Here is a 14,592-nt window from a genome sequence, read left to right as displayed (position 1 = left end):
TCTCTCAACGTTCTTGTCCCTCGACACCCCAACAAAATGGTGTTGTTGAGCGCAAAAATCGTCACCTTCTTGATATGGTCACCCTTCTCATTGAATCATCCGTTCCTCCTAGGTTTTGGTGTGAAGCTCTCTCTACCTCCATCCATTTAATTAACTGCCTGCCCTCGCCTGTCTTGCATCATGTCTCTCCCTTTGTTAAATTATTCGGTTATTCTCCATCCTACACAGATCTTCGGACGTTCGGTTATGTTTGTTTTGTGCATTTACCTGATCATGAACGACATCAACTTACAACTCAATCCGCTCTGTGTGCATTTCTTGGGTATGTTGGTTCTCAAAAGGGCTATGTTTGCTATGATCCTCAGGCGCGTCGAGTCCGTGTTTCTCGGAATGTGGTCTTCTTTGAAAACTAATATTTCTTTCCCTCTCAAGTTACACTTCCGTCTACCTCTTTGTCTAGTTTGCCGAGCTTTGATGAGCCTCAACCCATTGCTTCGCTACCCTCTCCTCCTTCTGACCTAGTGTTTGCTCCTGATCCTCCCTCTTCTCCTGCTCCCCTCCATCTTCGCAGATCCACACATAGTTCTCACCCTCCTGACCGGTAAGGTTTTCCCTCCCCTGTATCTCTAGTAGCTACTTTGTCTTCTATTTCCATTCCTTCTGGATATAAACAGGCTATAGCACATTAGTGTTGGCAAAAGGCCATCCAAACTGAACTACAAGCGCTAGAGGAGAATCACACCTGGGACAATGTGGCTTGCCCTCCTACTATTCGGCCTCTTGGAAGTAAGTGGGTCTTCTCTGTCAAGCTGCGTTCCGATGGATCGTTGGATCGGTACAAAGCCCGCCTTGTGGCCCTGGGGAACGGGCAGGAATATGGGATTGAGTATGAGGAAACTTTTGCCCCAGTTTCCAAGATGACCACAGTCCGTACTATCTTAGCCATTGCATCAGATGGATGTGAAGAATGTCTTTCTCCACGGTGATCTGCAGGAAGACATCCATATGAAGCTTCCCTTAGGTATGTCTACATCCTTTCCTGATCATGTCTGCAAGCTACGACGTCCTTTGTATGGGCTTGGTTTGAGAAATTCCGCAACACACTTATCCTCCACCGGTTTACCCAGAGTCAGTATGATTCCTCTCTCTTTTATCATAAGTCTGTTGCGGGCATGGTCATTCTCTTGGCTTATGTGGATGACATCATCATTACTGGCACTGACTCTGGATTGATTACCAAGCTTCAGAAGGTGTTGCATGCCACTTTTCATATGAAGGATCTTGGATGCCTCACCTACTTCTTAGGGCTAGAGATCCATCACACACTCAAAGGTATTTTCTTAAACCAACATAAGTATATTCAAGATCTTATCACACTCGTTGGGTTGGAGGACACATCTTCGGTGGCTACCCCTATGGAGGTCAATGTCAAATATCGGAAAGATGAAGGGACTCTCCTTGATGATCCGACTATCTATCGACGACTAGTCGGGAGTCTCATCTACTTGACTACAACTCGCCCGGACATTTCCTATGTTGTTCATAAGGTCAGTCAGTTTATGGCATCTCCTCGACACCTTCATCTTGCGGCAGTTCAACGCATCATCCGCTATCTGTGTGGCTCCCCTACTCGTGGTTTATTCTTTCCTACTGGCTCCGTGCTACATCTGGTTGCCTACAGTGATGCTGATTGGGCAGGGTGCCTCGATACCCGTCACTCTACTACAGGCTGGTATATGTTTTTAGGCGATGCACTGATTTCTTGGAAATGTAAGAAACAAGATCGAGTGTCCAAGTCATCTATCGAGGTCGAGTGTCGTGCTATGTCTACTGCGTGTTCGGATGTTATTTGGCTCTGTGGTCTTCTTGATGAGCTCCAGTTTCCTCAGCCCTCATCTACACCGCTTCATGCAGATAATACAAATGCTATAAATATTGCAGCCAATCCGGTTTTTCATGAGCGTACCAAGCATATTGAGGTTGACTATCACTCCATCCGCGACACTTTGGAGCGCCGGGTAATATCTCTTCCGTACATTTCTTCGAATCTTCAAGTAGTCGATGTCTTCACCAAAGCATTGTCTCAATCCCGACATAATTTTTTAGTTGGCAAATTGTTGCTGGTTGACTCACCACCATCAATTTGAGGGGGGATGTTACGATATGTTAAAATGTATATTAAATATAATTTATGTTCATAATTGTTGTATAATTTGGGATATGTACATAGGGTTATTTGATTAGGCTTAATGGGGGGGGGGGGGGGGGTATTGTCTTGGGCCAATGGGCCATTTTGTAATAGGAAAACCTAAAGGTTAAATACTTAATGAAAGGGGGAAAATCCCTAACGGAAACATTTTGGATTGATTCTTCGTGTGCTTCGTTTTGCTGTGAAACCAGAGAGCTATGCTCTATCTTGTGGATGTTTGGACTGTTCCGTCAGTCCCTTGATTTTACTTTGTCATGAATGTACCCAAATAAGCTAAGAAATTGTATGAATCATAACTCTATATCCTGCCTTTGTATAGGATTGTGCCACCACTAGGGGTGGTATTGAGATGAGACGAGCCCAAACCTGCCTATGTTCGAGCCGCGTTTGATTTAAATATTTCGAACTCGAGCTCGAGCCGAGCCTAGGTTCGTGCCTAAAATTGTTATCAAGCTCGAGCCTAATAATTTTAATTGAGTTCGAGTCGAGCTCGAGCTTCAACATTTATTTAAAACTTTTTAAAAAATACATGTCTCGAGTTCGTGCTCCAATATATATTTAAAACTTTTCAAAAAATACATGTCAAATAAATTATATATATAATTATGCATACATTTTACATAAAATTGGGAATGACCTCTACTTAAAAATGGGCATAAGGGTGGCATCGAATCCAGCTGAGTCCAAACATTGTTCAAGCTGAGTTTCATTTAAATATTTTGAACTCGAGCTTGAGACAATCCTAGCCTCGAACCTAAAATTGTAATCGAACTCGAGCCTAATAATTTTAACTGAGTTTGATCTCGAGCTCTAGCTAAGTTAGAGCTTAACCTATATTTAATATTCTATATAAAATATATGTCAAATAAATTATATATATAATTATGCATACATTTTAAAAAAAGAATGGTAAAGGAGGTTTAGGATTGAATTTCAATAATGGAATAAAAGGCACCAATATTAATCTTTTTTACTCCAAATGTTGTCTAGCTTGTTTTGTAATTTTTTAATCTGGCCATAAATTTACTATAGCTTCCTTAGTGCCCCTGGTTAAAAATTTATATTCTAGGTAAAACTAGAAATGTTTTTCCTATGATACATATTTTCAAAAAAAACCTTTAAATAAAATCATATTACTATTAGTTACTTATTAGAAAATTACAAAAAATATTTTAAAATTTTCTTAAGAAGTTAAATGGACCTCTTATTGCCTCTTCTAGGGAAATAAATAAAAATTAATAATCAATCTAATATATTACTATACTTATCGATAAATTTTTAATCAAATAAAATGTCAAACAAAAAATTGTAATGAAAATTGTCTCATGCTAAAAGTATTGCAACATCAATTGTCAAATACTTATTCAAAAAATTTCTATATGGTTTTCTAGTCCATCTTGGCAGTAAAATCCTACTTAGAAAATTATATAATTTTTTAATAAGAATTTTCAATTAGAAAAATGTTTATAAAAACAATAGACACTAATAGTCCCTAGAAACTTATTTCTGCTAAAATGTATTTTCAATTTCTTCAAGAGCAATGAGGAAGGAGAATTTTAAGGAAAAAGTTTTTTATTTTTTCACTTTATGATCTTGCAAGTGCGATATCATCTTCGCACAGGGGGGAGGAGGGGAATTAGTTGTCCCCTAAACTTAGGTATCTCTGCTAGTTCTGGTTTTTTGCCGAGACAACGCGGAGGGAAAGGGGTTACAGCGCCGGCGAGGACCTGTCGTTGGGGAAGACAATTGTGATGGAGGCAGCGGTGACGGAAATAAAGGCAAAGGTGAGGGGAGGAAGAAATCGAAGGGACGACCGACGAGCAGTTGTCGACGATAACAACAGCGGATGGGAGGGGTCAATGGTGACGAGGAGAGGAATATTTTTTCACCCCCTCGCTCCCACTCCCCCTCTCCGGGTCTCGACGTAGCCCGTTAACGAGCCGGCTGTCGAGCCGAACCTGGATTCAGTGGTGCTGGGCTCGTTAATTTAAACGAGCCAATCTTGGATCTCGAACTCGGCTCAAGATCCAAGGATACCGAGCATGCCGAGCTCGAGCCACTTGCGAGCCGGCTCAATTCGAATCTACCCTTAGCTACCACATTTTATTTTTTACTTTTCCTCTTTACCAAGTTACCTCTTACAAATGTACAAAACCCAATTATAGATCTCTAGTTAATCTTAAATCTAACATAATCTGCATCATAATATCTATGCACTTGTGTGACCATGGCATCTACATAATTATCTGTTACATGGTCCCCCTTTAAGATAACAAATGATTTGTGTCTTACATCCATATGATTTTTTCTAAAAGACTCATCTAATTAACAAACCCACTGCATTTAATACGCCTGGACGAGTTACAAATGCATAGATCAACTTCCTAACTAAGCATCTATATTGAGTTGTATCTTTCAATACTAGAAAATTCTCATCAAACATAATTAAATTCATCTTTAAGGGGTGTGTTTGCTAGTTTAGCTCTTAAGAACCTTGTTTCACTAGGAAGATCCATATGTACTTACATTGAGAGAATAATACTTGATTTATCTAACCAAACACAGATTAGCTTGGGTAACTTGCACATTATCTTATACTCCCCTTGACCAACTAACTTCGGATGTTACTTTATATAGACCTCATATAAAAATGAAATTTTCATATGATATTGTTGTAATGTCAAATCTTTATCCATAGCTACAAGTATCAAAATACTTGTTGAGTTCAATTAGGCAACTGGCGAGAAACTTTCTCCATAATTTACTTCATAAGTTTGAGTGTAGCTCTTAGCCAAAAGACAAGCCTTGTATCTTTCTACAAAATTATTACCCTCATGTTTAATGGTAAACATCCACCTACTTCCAAGTATAGTATGTTTGACTTTTCAACTTTATCCTACGGTTGTTTATTTTAATCTTGTTTGTATTTTTCTATAATAATTTATAACTAAAATACATAATATTAGGATAGTAACGTTATATTATAATCTTTACTCTTTATCTATATTAATCCAATACGAAAAACCACTTGGTATAAAATATGCGAAACAGTTATTTCAGTCGTTCGATTATGATCGGACAATTGCAATAACCGTTCATCATACAGCTAAAATAATCGTTAATCATAATCAAATAGCTGAGATAGTGTCCCAATATTCGGCACCAATCAATTTTTTATATTGGATGAGCCCTCTCCTTAAGATAAAGCGCCCTGTCCACCCGTTGCCTTCTTCACCTTTCGCTTTCATTCCGATCCCCTGGCCCCACACTCACAAAATCTCCTCGTGCTCTCGTGCTCACCTCCTTTTTTACCGCACGGTAAAAAATTTCGTAAAAACCGTCATCACCAAATACTGAAGTGGTTCGAGGGGCGAACATCATGAAGTCAGACCAAATTACCCCTCGATATTTCCACCTCTGCTTGGTCGAATTCTGAGGCTCGGAGGGTAATACCGACCTATCAGAAATCCACCTTCTCACGCAAGGAGGCAGAGTAGCGTCAGCAGCCACGCGATGTGACGTTTATTGACGTGGAAGATCATGCGGCCAAGGATTGGATCATGGATACGTGGCATGGTATGAACGATGTGGATTATGAGTATTATTCTAGAAGAAGTAATGATGATTTGGTCGATGGAGAGTTAGGTGCTCGGGTTCGGAGGCAGCACGGGGGTCTATTTTGCCGCTTTCTTGTCCCCCCTGAGTTGCCTCCCGTGTTTTCCTCTGTCCCCCAACTTGAAGCCCCGAGTCTGAACGTGCCCTTAAAGTCACGACCCACCCACCCCTTTCCCATTTTACCCTCCTCAAAAATCTAATTTTGGGAAACGAGCCACTCATCCGTTCCGTGCCGTCTACCAGTGTCTGCGCAAACCCGGAAAGGGATCTCGGCAAGGCAGCAGAGAACAGGGGTAAAAAAATAATTTTAAGAAGTAATTAGTGGTATTTGTGTAATTGACACTGAGACGATCAAAAGAGAGAGGAGGAATCTGTCGATTAATGATTAAAGAACAGAGTGGTTTAATAATTGAAGGGGCTACGATTTTTATAATACCAATTCTGTCCTCGACTTCTCATTTCCTTGCGGAATCATCTCTCGAGATTTATATTTTGGGATAAATACACAATAGATGCTGATTCATGTGATCGACGGTTGATATTGCTCCCGGCTTTCAGTCGAGGCTCGTTTTTTTTAATTTTAATGGGTGATTAAAATTCTCGGAAAAATATCGCGTGAAGACACGTAAGGGTAGTTTTGTCAAAATATTTTTCCTTCTCCTTTCTAAAAAACCTTCCTGGTAATGAAGATAATATTCCGGCAGGTCGATCTATCGACGGCCAGCGAATTACCGATCGTGCAATCCTCTTCGTCCGCTTGGGCGCCTCGAGTTGATCGGCGAGGTATAAAATGCTTCCATCTGAATTTCAGCTAGAAATTTTATTTATTATCAGTCGTCTCTTTCATTGTCTCTTTCTCTCTCGCCTTGGGGATTTTGAGAAGGCTCAGGCTGCTGTTCTTCTAGTTGTTGCTGTGACAGTTAATCGCCTGTGAAAATGGAAGGCCCTTAGCTCCTTCTCTCTCTCTTCGTCTCTCCAACCAAAGTGGCGTTTAAGTACGACGTTTTCTGCAAAAAATATTGTGGTTAGTTCGAGTGCTTCCAGTGATTGCTTAGATTTTTATAGTTTCTTAGTTGGTTCGAGACTAATGTTGTTAAAATGGTGTGTCAAGTGGATCGTTTTTGTTATGTGATTCTCCTTTCGTTTCTTAGTTATGTATGGCTTTTAGAGTTTTTTTTTTTTTTTTCATGTTATTATCGATGAAATGCGAAATGATACTAGTATTTCCACGTCCTGCTCTGCGTGTCTCTCACTATTATCTGCAGCATTATTTACTGTTTTTTTCTGATTTTATTTCTACTAGGCGACAGTGGAGACACATGTTAAATGTTTCCCTTTTTCTCTATGTGTGCTACTCACTAATTATTTTCTTTCTTTGTGGTTTTTTTCCTGTTTGGGGTAATTGAGCTTTTCCTTTGTTGTTTCTTTCTTTTCCATTTCTTTTATGGTGGAGATGCTGCGAAGATGCCTCCGGACTGCGACTCGCTAATTAAATTTCAGGGATCGACCTTACTTTTGTTGTTTATTTGAAGCTTGCCTTGTTCAGGAGTTTATTTGAAGTTGGTAATACAAGAGTCCTCTTCATTTTTATCTCTTAGGCTCTTTGCTTTTTGTTTCTAGTCGTCTTTTTCCTAATCACTTATTTTTTTAAAGAAGCTCTCGAGATTATCTATCGTGATTATCCCTGAAAACTCTTTGTTCGACTTCTATGCTGTTTTTCGTCCCCGACATGGATCTCTTCTTTTCTTTGGTGTATCCGTGGTTTCGCCTCTTAATCTTCTGGTTTCTTTAAAATTTCCTGTTTTATGGTTTATTGTGGTTGATATGTTACTGAAAACCTTAACCACCGCAGTTTTTGAGTATGTGGTTGTTCTGTTTTCTTTCATTGGCAATGCCACTGGGTACTCCTGCGTGTCTGATAGTGAGATAATTATCTGTAATCTATGGGTTGTCTCTACTGTGTCTGTTACATTTGTTTTTGAGTTTCATGGTACTCTGGGAGTTTATCACGCCTGATTATATTGATACCCCTACAGTTTATGTTTTTGTGCTTTTTTTTCTTCTTTTTGAGCATTTCTTAAATACTGTTTAAAAGCCTCATTTTAGCTCCAACTGAACGTCTCAGCTTTCTTTAATGTGTTTGTTTTATCTACTAAGATGTAATTGGTGACATCCAGCTCTTATCTGTTGACTGCAGATCAGTCATTAGGCATCCATTCTCCTGTGTAGATTTAATTTTAGAGATTCAACCAAAACTTTAATTCATCATTTATGCTGTTTTGGTTGTTGTCTGAGTATGATTACTTTTTATCCTAGCACTAACTTGTAACAATATAAAGGCAAGGGGCTTCTTTTTACCTTTGTCCTTTTGCCAATAAGGCCAGTCATTGATGCCACGATCAGCAGTATGGATTTTATCATTTTGTTCCTTCAAGCACTATTTGTTCATTTTAGTATAGTAGTCAAATAATGGCTATTTTGTCACTTGAAATAGTTATTTAAAATGTTATATGCCCATTCAGATTGTCTGACGTTCCTGAGAAATGCTGGAACCTTAAGCATATTTAGTCAGAGTTTCACTGTCGATACTTGCTTGTATGCTTTCTGAATTCTAAAGTTGATTGTTTCTTTCTTGTTTCATATGGGGAGTTTATTCTAGTTCTGTTCACAGAAATTCAAGATATGCCCTATTGCATGGTTTTCTAAAGTTGACACCTGAAATGTGGTTTTAGAAAGAGCTGCTTTCCAGTCTTTAGAGTTCTACCATATAGCCAAAATGATAATCAGTATTTTTCTGTCAGTCACTACTTTGGACTTTGGATGTGTTAGATTTAGTTGTTTTGAGCAAAGTGTGCTTTCTCTTAGCTTTTATATTTTTCGTTCTTCTTATTTATCACTTGTTATATTTTCTTTGTTTGGTAACCTATCTAGAGAATTGTCTAGCCAAACAAGATATGAGTGGCATATGAATACTTAATTGGATTTGGACAAATAGACCTTGAGTTACGTATCTTTCATTGTTGTGCATCTGCTTTGGGATGTTATTGTATCTTTTTGTCAAATATGGAAGTTTCTAAGTGGAAATGTGTAAAATATTTTTGCAGTTATTTTTCTAAGAAGCTATTAAAGAATCTGCAAAGTATTTGATTGGGTCAATGATTTTTAACTACTCTTCGGATTAAAACTAACTAGAATGGTTGGGACAACAATCATATATCTTGTTAGATTCTAGGGCTTCATGCACTAATAGATGTGTAACCTTTGGTTTGATGTACGAAGAATAAAGGAAGAGAAGATGGAGAAGACCCAAGTAGAAAGGCATGATAAGAGTGCTTGGTCGAAGGCAAGAAAGACGGGAAGAAGGAGAGAGCTATTTAGGCTTAACTCATTGGATCCTTCTTCTCCTAGCTTCTTATTTATAACTTTCATTAGGAATGAATTACAAGATTGCCCCTCTATGTAGGAGAATAAAAGATAATGACAAAAGCTAAAGAAAATGTACAATTTTACCCACTAGATTTACTTTTCAACACTCCTATGTTGATTTTCAGGATTCCATGAATTTAGATCATGGAGAAAAATGAGAGAGACACCATTGGGAGAAAATTAGAGGAGAAGAGGTTATGGACTTGATTCCTAACCCTCCCTCTGATGCTCTATTTATAGATTTATGAAACTACTTTATTACAATAATACCCCTAAATTTAGGGTTTATGGTTTAGGGTTTTATCCCTGGAACGTTAACTTAATTACATCAATGCCATCTCTAAGAGATGATTCTTTATTTACCATCTTGCCATCTTGTATGTAGATCTATGGGCCTTCTCCTTGATCTATGGCCCTTGAGCTAGTCTTCTATATCTCTTAGATACATGGGTCTTCCTTGGTCTTGTGGGTTTGGGCCCATCTTCTAATACACTTGAATATGTGAGCCTTCCTTGGTCGTGTGGGCTTGGGCCCTATCTTCCAACATTCCCCCTCAAGCTGGGGGTGAGAGAACAACATGAACTCCCAGCTTGTTCTGCAAATGATGTATAAAATCTTTGTATAAAATGGCACATCTTCCAATATGCCTTCATCTTCCAACACTCCCCCTCACGTTGTTGCGTCCTTCCATGAGGCCCTGCTAGCATAATATAAGTGAGAGTAAAAATACTCCTAGCCGGTAAGACATTGCTCCAGACTCCAGTCCTAATGTTGGATGTAGGGCACACTCCGTCTTCTATAGTTAATGTGTCTATCGGTATTGCTCTGAAGTGTCCACCACCGTGTCCCTCCACAGGACACAATAATAATGTCTCATCAAAAGAGACACAATAGCAGCAGTTGTAATGGGCTTAGGCCCATATAACATGAACCAAAATAATCCTTGTAAAATTGACCCATGAAATAATCCAATGCAAGTATGTATACGAAATAATATGCTGACCAAGGAATAATCTGTCAATTTTTCAAAGTAATAATCCAGCTAAAGAAAAAAAAATTTGAGTCACGCCGAGTCAAATAATAGATCAATACATTCAAGTCGTGGCAGAAATATGTATAAGCTTTGGTCCAGACACGTATGCCGAGGCAGAAAACATAAGTGGCCATGGCTGAGTTGACTCACTGACTTGACTCGGATCGGGTTGACTCGGTCCGAGTTGACTTGGTCAGGAACAGAACCAGTAACAGCCCTCGGGTTGCTGGGTTTTCTCACCCGGTCTGGGTTGCGTAAGGCGCTGAACAGGCGCCAAATTAATTTTTTCCTTACTTAGGAAATATGTATGAACAATGGCTTCGCCTTCCACTTCTCGGCACCGAACACAGTGGCTGTTCAAAATTTTTTATTTTTCAGATTCTAACAAACGGAATGCAGTGATCTGAAGATAAATATGCAAGTCTGGAATCATCAATAAGTTCCTGAATGATAGGAGAATTTCCCGATATCATCGGCAGCAACAAAATCGGGAAACGTCTCCTTCTCCCCCACGGCGTTGAACAACTCGGGAGATGAACTTCTTCTTCTCCCCCTCACTGACGTTGGAAAGGACTCGCCGGAAACAATATTCTCGATGGAGTAAATAATCAAATGAACAAAAACACGAGTCAGCAGTCTCACAACAGAGTCATCTTCTCCGGTTCCGAACAGAGTGGAAAACCAGAGAGAGCTGAGACGTATTGTCGCGGCCACGGCGATGAACCAGTGATAATTTCCGAAGATAACGCGGAAAATCAACAGTAAGTCTTCTTCCCAACTTCTTCGGCAACGGCAACAGTGCCTTCTTCCTTGAAGAGCGGTGGACTCTCGGCAGAAACTTCTTCCCCGCAGCCGAATAGAGGAACAATAGCGACGGGTAATAACAACACCTGTTTTTTCTACAAGCGAGCAAAACCAGAAACTAGAAACAAAGCTCAGCAGAGGCTCATAGTAGATTGTTTTCTCCGGAAACACCAACAAGACTGTCATTCACGGCAGAGATGACAGACCAGCTTGGGTGCAGCCGACGGAAACTTGGAAACAGCTAACAAATGCAGTAGCAAATTAGTTTCCAAAAAAAATAGAGTTGGCGATGAAGATGAGTTAGAGGAGTTTCCCGTAATGGAGGAGACTTCCAAAAATAAGATCTGTAAATCAGCAACGTCCAAAGCAGAGACAGTCTTCTACTCAATCACCGGCACAAAATATTCTTGTGGATTTCGTGGCTGGCATGTCGAGAAAAGCTTCAAGAACATCCATTACATAGCTTCCAAGAACCAATTGGTAGATATATTCACTAAAGTCGTAGCAGCTGGTCTTTTTCATAATGCATGTTCCAAGTAGGCTCTCTTGATTCATCACTTCTCTCTTCTCGCTTCGTTCCTCTTTCTTCCTACCTTTCTTCTATCTTATCTTTTCTTCTTTCCTCACTTGTGTGATTAAGCAAGATCGTGGATTGAGGCCCTAGAATTTGATATTGATAAGCAAAGTTACTTCTTTATATTCTAATCTATAAAATCGTCAGGAATTTGTTAACTCATCATTGTGGACCTTAATTGTGCATGCTCTTCATTTCAAACCACAGAATGCCTTGGTTTCTCCTGAAATATTTTCTAGACTGTCCTTCTAAAGACCACAAGATTCCTTAAACATTAGTATACTTTCTTCAGCTTCTTCACTGGAGCTCTTGGGGTGTCTTTTCTTAATCAGTTTAATGATGTTTCTTTGGCTTTTTTACATATGAAAGGATGTAATTTGTGTTTTTGGTTTCCATGTCATTATTTTGTAGTTCTTTATCTCCTTTGATCTGTTTGAGTACCAAGTTTTCTATATTTCCTTCTAGTGGAGGAGTATGAGGTTTGAGAGTTGTCTAGGTTATGTACAATATTTTCATGGTTCCTTTCTTTTTGGCTTTAGTCAGGTCAGAACAAGTTTTGGCAAATATTCAATCTCATGTCTCCTACGTCTACAATTTCGGATGAAGGAAGGAGCAATGTCTCATTGGTGGCTTCTTCCGCCTCCACTGACAGCACCTGTCAGAATAACCCAGAATTGAGAGAAAGAAACTATATGGGTATATCTGAGTGCTCATCTGTAGAACGCTCTGTGTTCTCAATCCCATCTGAGAAAAAGGAAACCTCTCTGAATCTGAAGGCAACTGAACTCAGGCTTGGTCTTCCTGGGTCCCAGTCTCCTCCCAGGGATCCAGAGCTGTGTCCGTTGGGCACGGCCAAACTTGATGAGAAGCCCTTATTTCCTCTAGCTCCACTTCAAAAGACAGTTGTCTCTGGGAACAAAAGAGGGTTCTCTGATGCAATGGATGGATTTCCAGAGGTAAAACCTCTCGCATTTGAATGATGGCAGCTGAGTGTTTCAAATTGCTAGGTCTAAGTAGGGCTCTGAATTCGTGATGCAGGGGAATTTTTCTGCAAACCATGGGGTAAATACTATTCTTTCATCCAGGCCACCAGTAAACTCTGGTTTAAAAACTTCTTCCGTCAAAGACCAAGTTGCAGGTCCCCCTTCTGTTCTCAAAGACTCAGCAAAAGTATCACGTGAGAAAATGAGCTCTCCAAATAATACTGGAAGTGCACCTGCAGCCAAGTGAGTATAGTCTTTTTTGAATTTGTTTTTTTTGTTCTTTCAATTTAAATGGTAGTTGATATTTTCTGCTGGATTAACCATAATAATGTATCATGATAGGGCCCAGGTTGTTGGTTGGCCTCCAATAAGATCATTCAGGAAAAACACGTTGGCCACTAGTTCCAAGAACAGTGAAGAATTGGATGGAAAACCTGGTTCAGGTGCACTTTTTGTGAAGGTCAGTATGGATGGGGCTCCTTACTTGAGGAAGGTGGACGTTAAAACCTATTCTTCTTATATGGAGCTGTCTTCTGCTCTAGAGAAAATGTTCAGTTGTTTTACTATAGGTGAGCTGACTTAGACTTGATTCTCATACTGGTCTTAGATGCTCAGGACGTTTTTGAACGCGCTATTTGAATCTTTTGGTATACATCCAGTACTCTGTTCGTATGGTTTCAGGTCAGTATGGATCTCATGGAGTTCCTGGTAAGGACAAGCTGAGTGAGAGCAAGCTGAGGGATCTGTTACACGGGTCAGAATATGTGCTTACCTATGAGGACAAGGACAGTGATTGGATGCTTGTGGGCGATGTACCTTGGGAGTAAGCGCTTGGCCTTTTCAACCATTTTCATTTTCTTTTGTTTTGCCTATAGAGAATCAAAGATGTGTGCTAGTATTGATAATCTTTTTCTCCCTGAGAGTGGTAGATGCAACAACTTCTATTAATGAAGCAGATGAAATCTAATTGCTTATATTATTTTCTTTTAGGTTGAATATTGTCATCCCTTGTAAAATTAATGATGGCAATTATCTATGATCTGATTAGTCTTCTCAAGATTTTACCTGTTATGTTGATTTTGTCAAGATTCATTGCCAAAGCAACTTCTAGATACTTGTGTCTTTTCTTTCTCTCTATATTTTTTTCAAACCTTGTTTTGAATCTCTTGCAGGATGTTCATTGATTCATGCAAAAGGTTGCGTATTATGAAAGGGTCCGATGCCATTGGGCTAGGTGTGTTTGTTCTCTAATTAGATTTTTTATTCCTTAAGGGTTTGTTTGGAATCAATCCCATGGAAAAGAAAATAAAAGAAAAGGAAATGAGAATTGACCAATATTATTCCCCAAAAAGAGTTAGTGAAAAAGAGAATTTGATCGGTATCTCATTTTCACTAATTATTTTTGGGAATAATTATGGTCAAATTCTCAATTTCTTTTCATTTCTAGGGTTCGAAACAGATTCTTAGTGGCCAAGAATTCTGCAGAGGGGGAGAGGATTCATCTAACACCCTACTGTACTTTGGCTATGTACTTTCAGCTCCGAGGGCAATGGAGAAAAACAGAAACAGGAACTAGCTTATCTCAAACTGATGACTGCCCCATCTTTATCATAGTTGCTGGATGAGAGATGAAAAGTTCGGAAGTCCGGATTTGAAAATGATTCCATGTAGTAAGAATATGACCTGGGCAGAAATGCATATCATTTGTTTAAATAGTTTTATGTATTTCTCAAAGTTCAATATTATGTGGTTGTTATTCCGAATTAAAAAGACAGGTGAATCTTAGAAAGAATTTGACCTAATTGTGGTGTGTTCTGAAGCGTAGGGAAAATTCTGTAAAAGTGTTGATACTAGGCTTGAGTTTGATTAGTATTTGTCAAGAAATGTTGGTGAGGACCCCCTTGTATGCTTCTGCTCTTGTTTACCAGATGATGGGCAATTAATGGTG

General features: G+C 39.3%; 1 protein-coding gene across 1 annotated transcript; it reads left to right on the top strand.

The window, feature by feature from the left end:
- The first annotated feature begins 7,464 nt into the window (after positions 1-7,464).
- Positions 7,465-14,592, top strand: LOC137952326 (auxin-responsive protein IAA9-like). Its single transcript, XM_068799461.1, has 7 exons — positions 7,465-7,760; positions 12,205-12,617; positions 12,700-12,887; positions 12,987-13,213; positions 13,326-13,467; positions 13,817-13,878; positions 14,183-14,592. Exons 1-7 carry the CDS (start codon positions 7,649-7,651, stop codon positions 14,218-14,220), a joined length of 1,182 nt encoding a protein of 393 aa, XP_068655562.1. The 5' UTR covers positions 7,465-7,648; the 3' UTR covers positions 14,221-14,592.

The sequence above is a fragment of the Aristolochia californica genome, unplaced genomic scaffold (assembly GCF_029961685.1).
Source record: "Aristolochia californica isolate CCGP_79_NKW_82.1479 unplaced genomic scaffold, dmAriCali1.0.hap1 SCAF_15, whole genome shotgun sequence".
Taxonomy (NCBI): Eukaryota; Viridiplantae; Streptophyta; class Magnoliopsida; order Piperales; family Aristolochiaceae; genus Aristolochia; species Aristolochia californica.
This window is presented reverse-complemented; position numbering and strand designations above follow the sequence as displayed.

Excerpts from the sequence above, each read along its gene's own strand:
- LOC137952326 (XM_068799461.1), top strand. The coding sequence starts at position 7,649 with ATGTTACTGAAAACCTTAACCACCGCAGTTTTTGAGTATGTGGTTGTT. Across the intron at positions 12,888-12,986 it reads GGAAGTGCACCTGCAGCCAA|GGCCCAGGTTGTTGGTTGGC; the intron begins GTGAGTATAGTC and ends GTATCATGATAG. Across the intron at positions 13,879-14,182 it reads GTCCGATGCCATTGGGCTAG|CTCCGAGGGCAATGGAGAAA; the intron begins GTGTGTTTGTTC and ends ATGTACTTTCAG.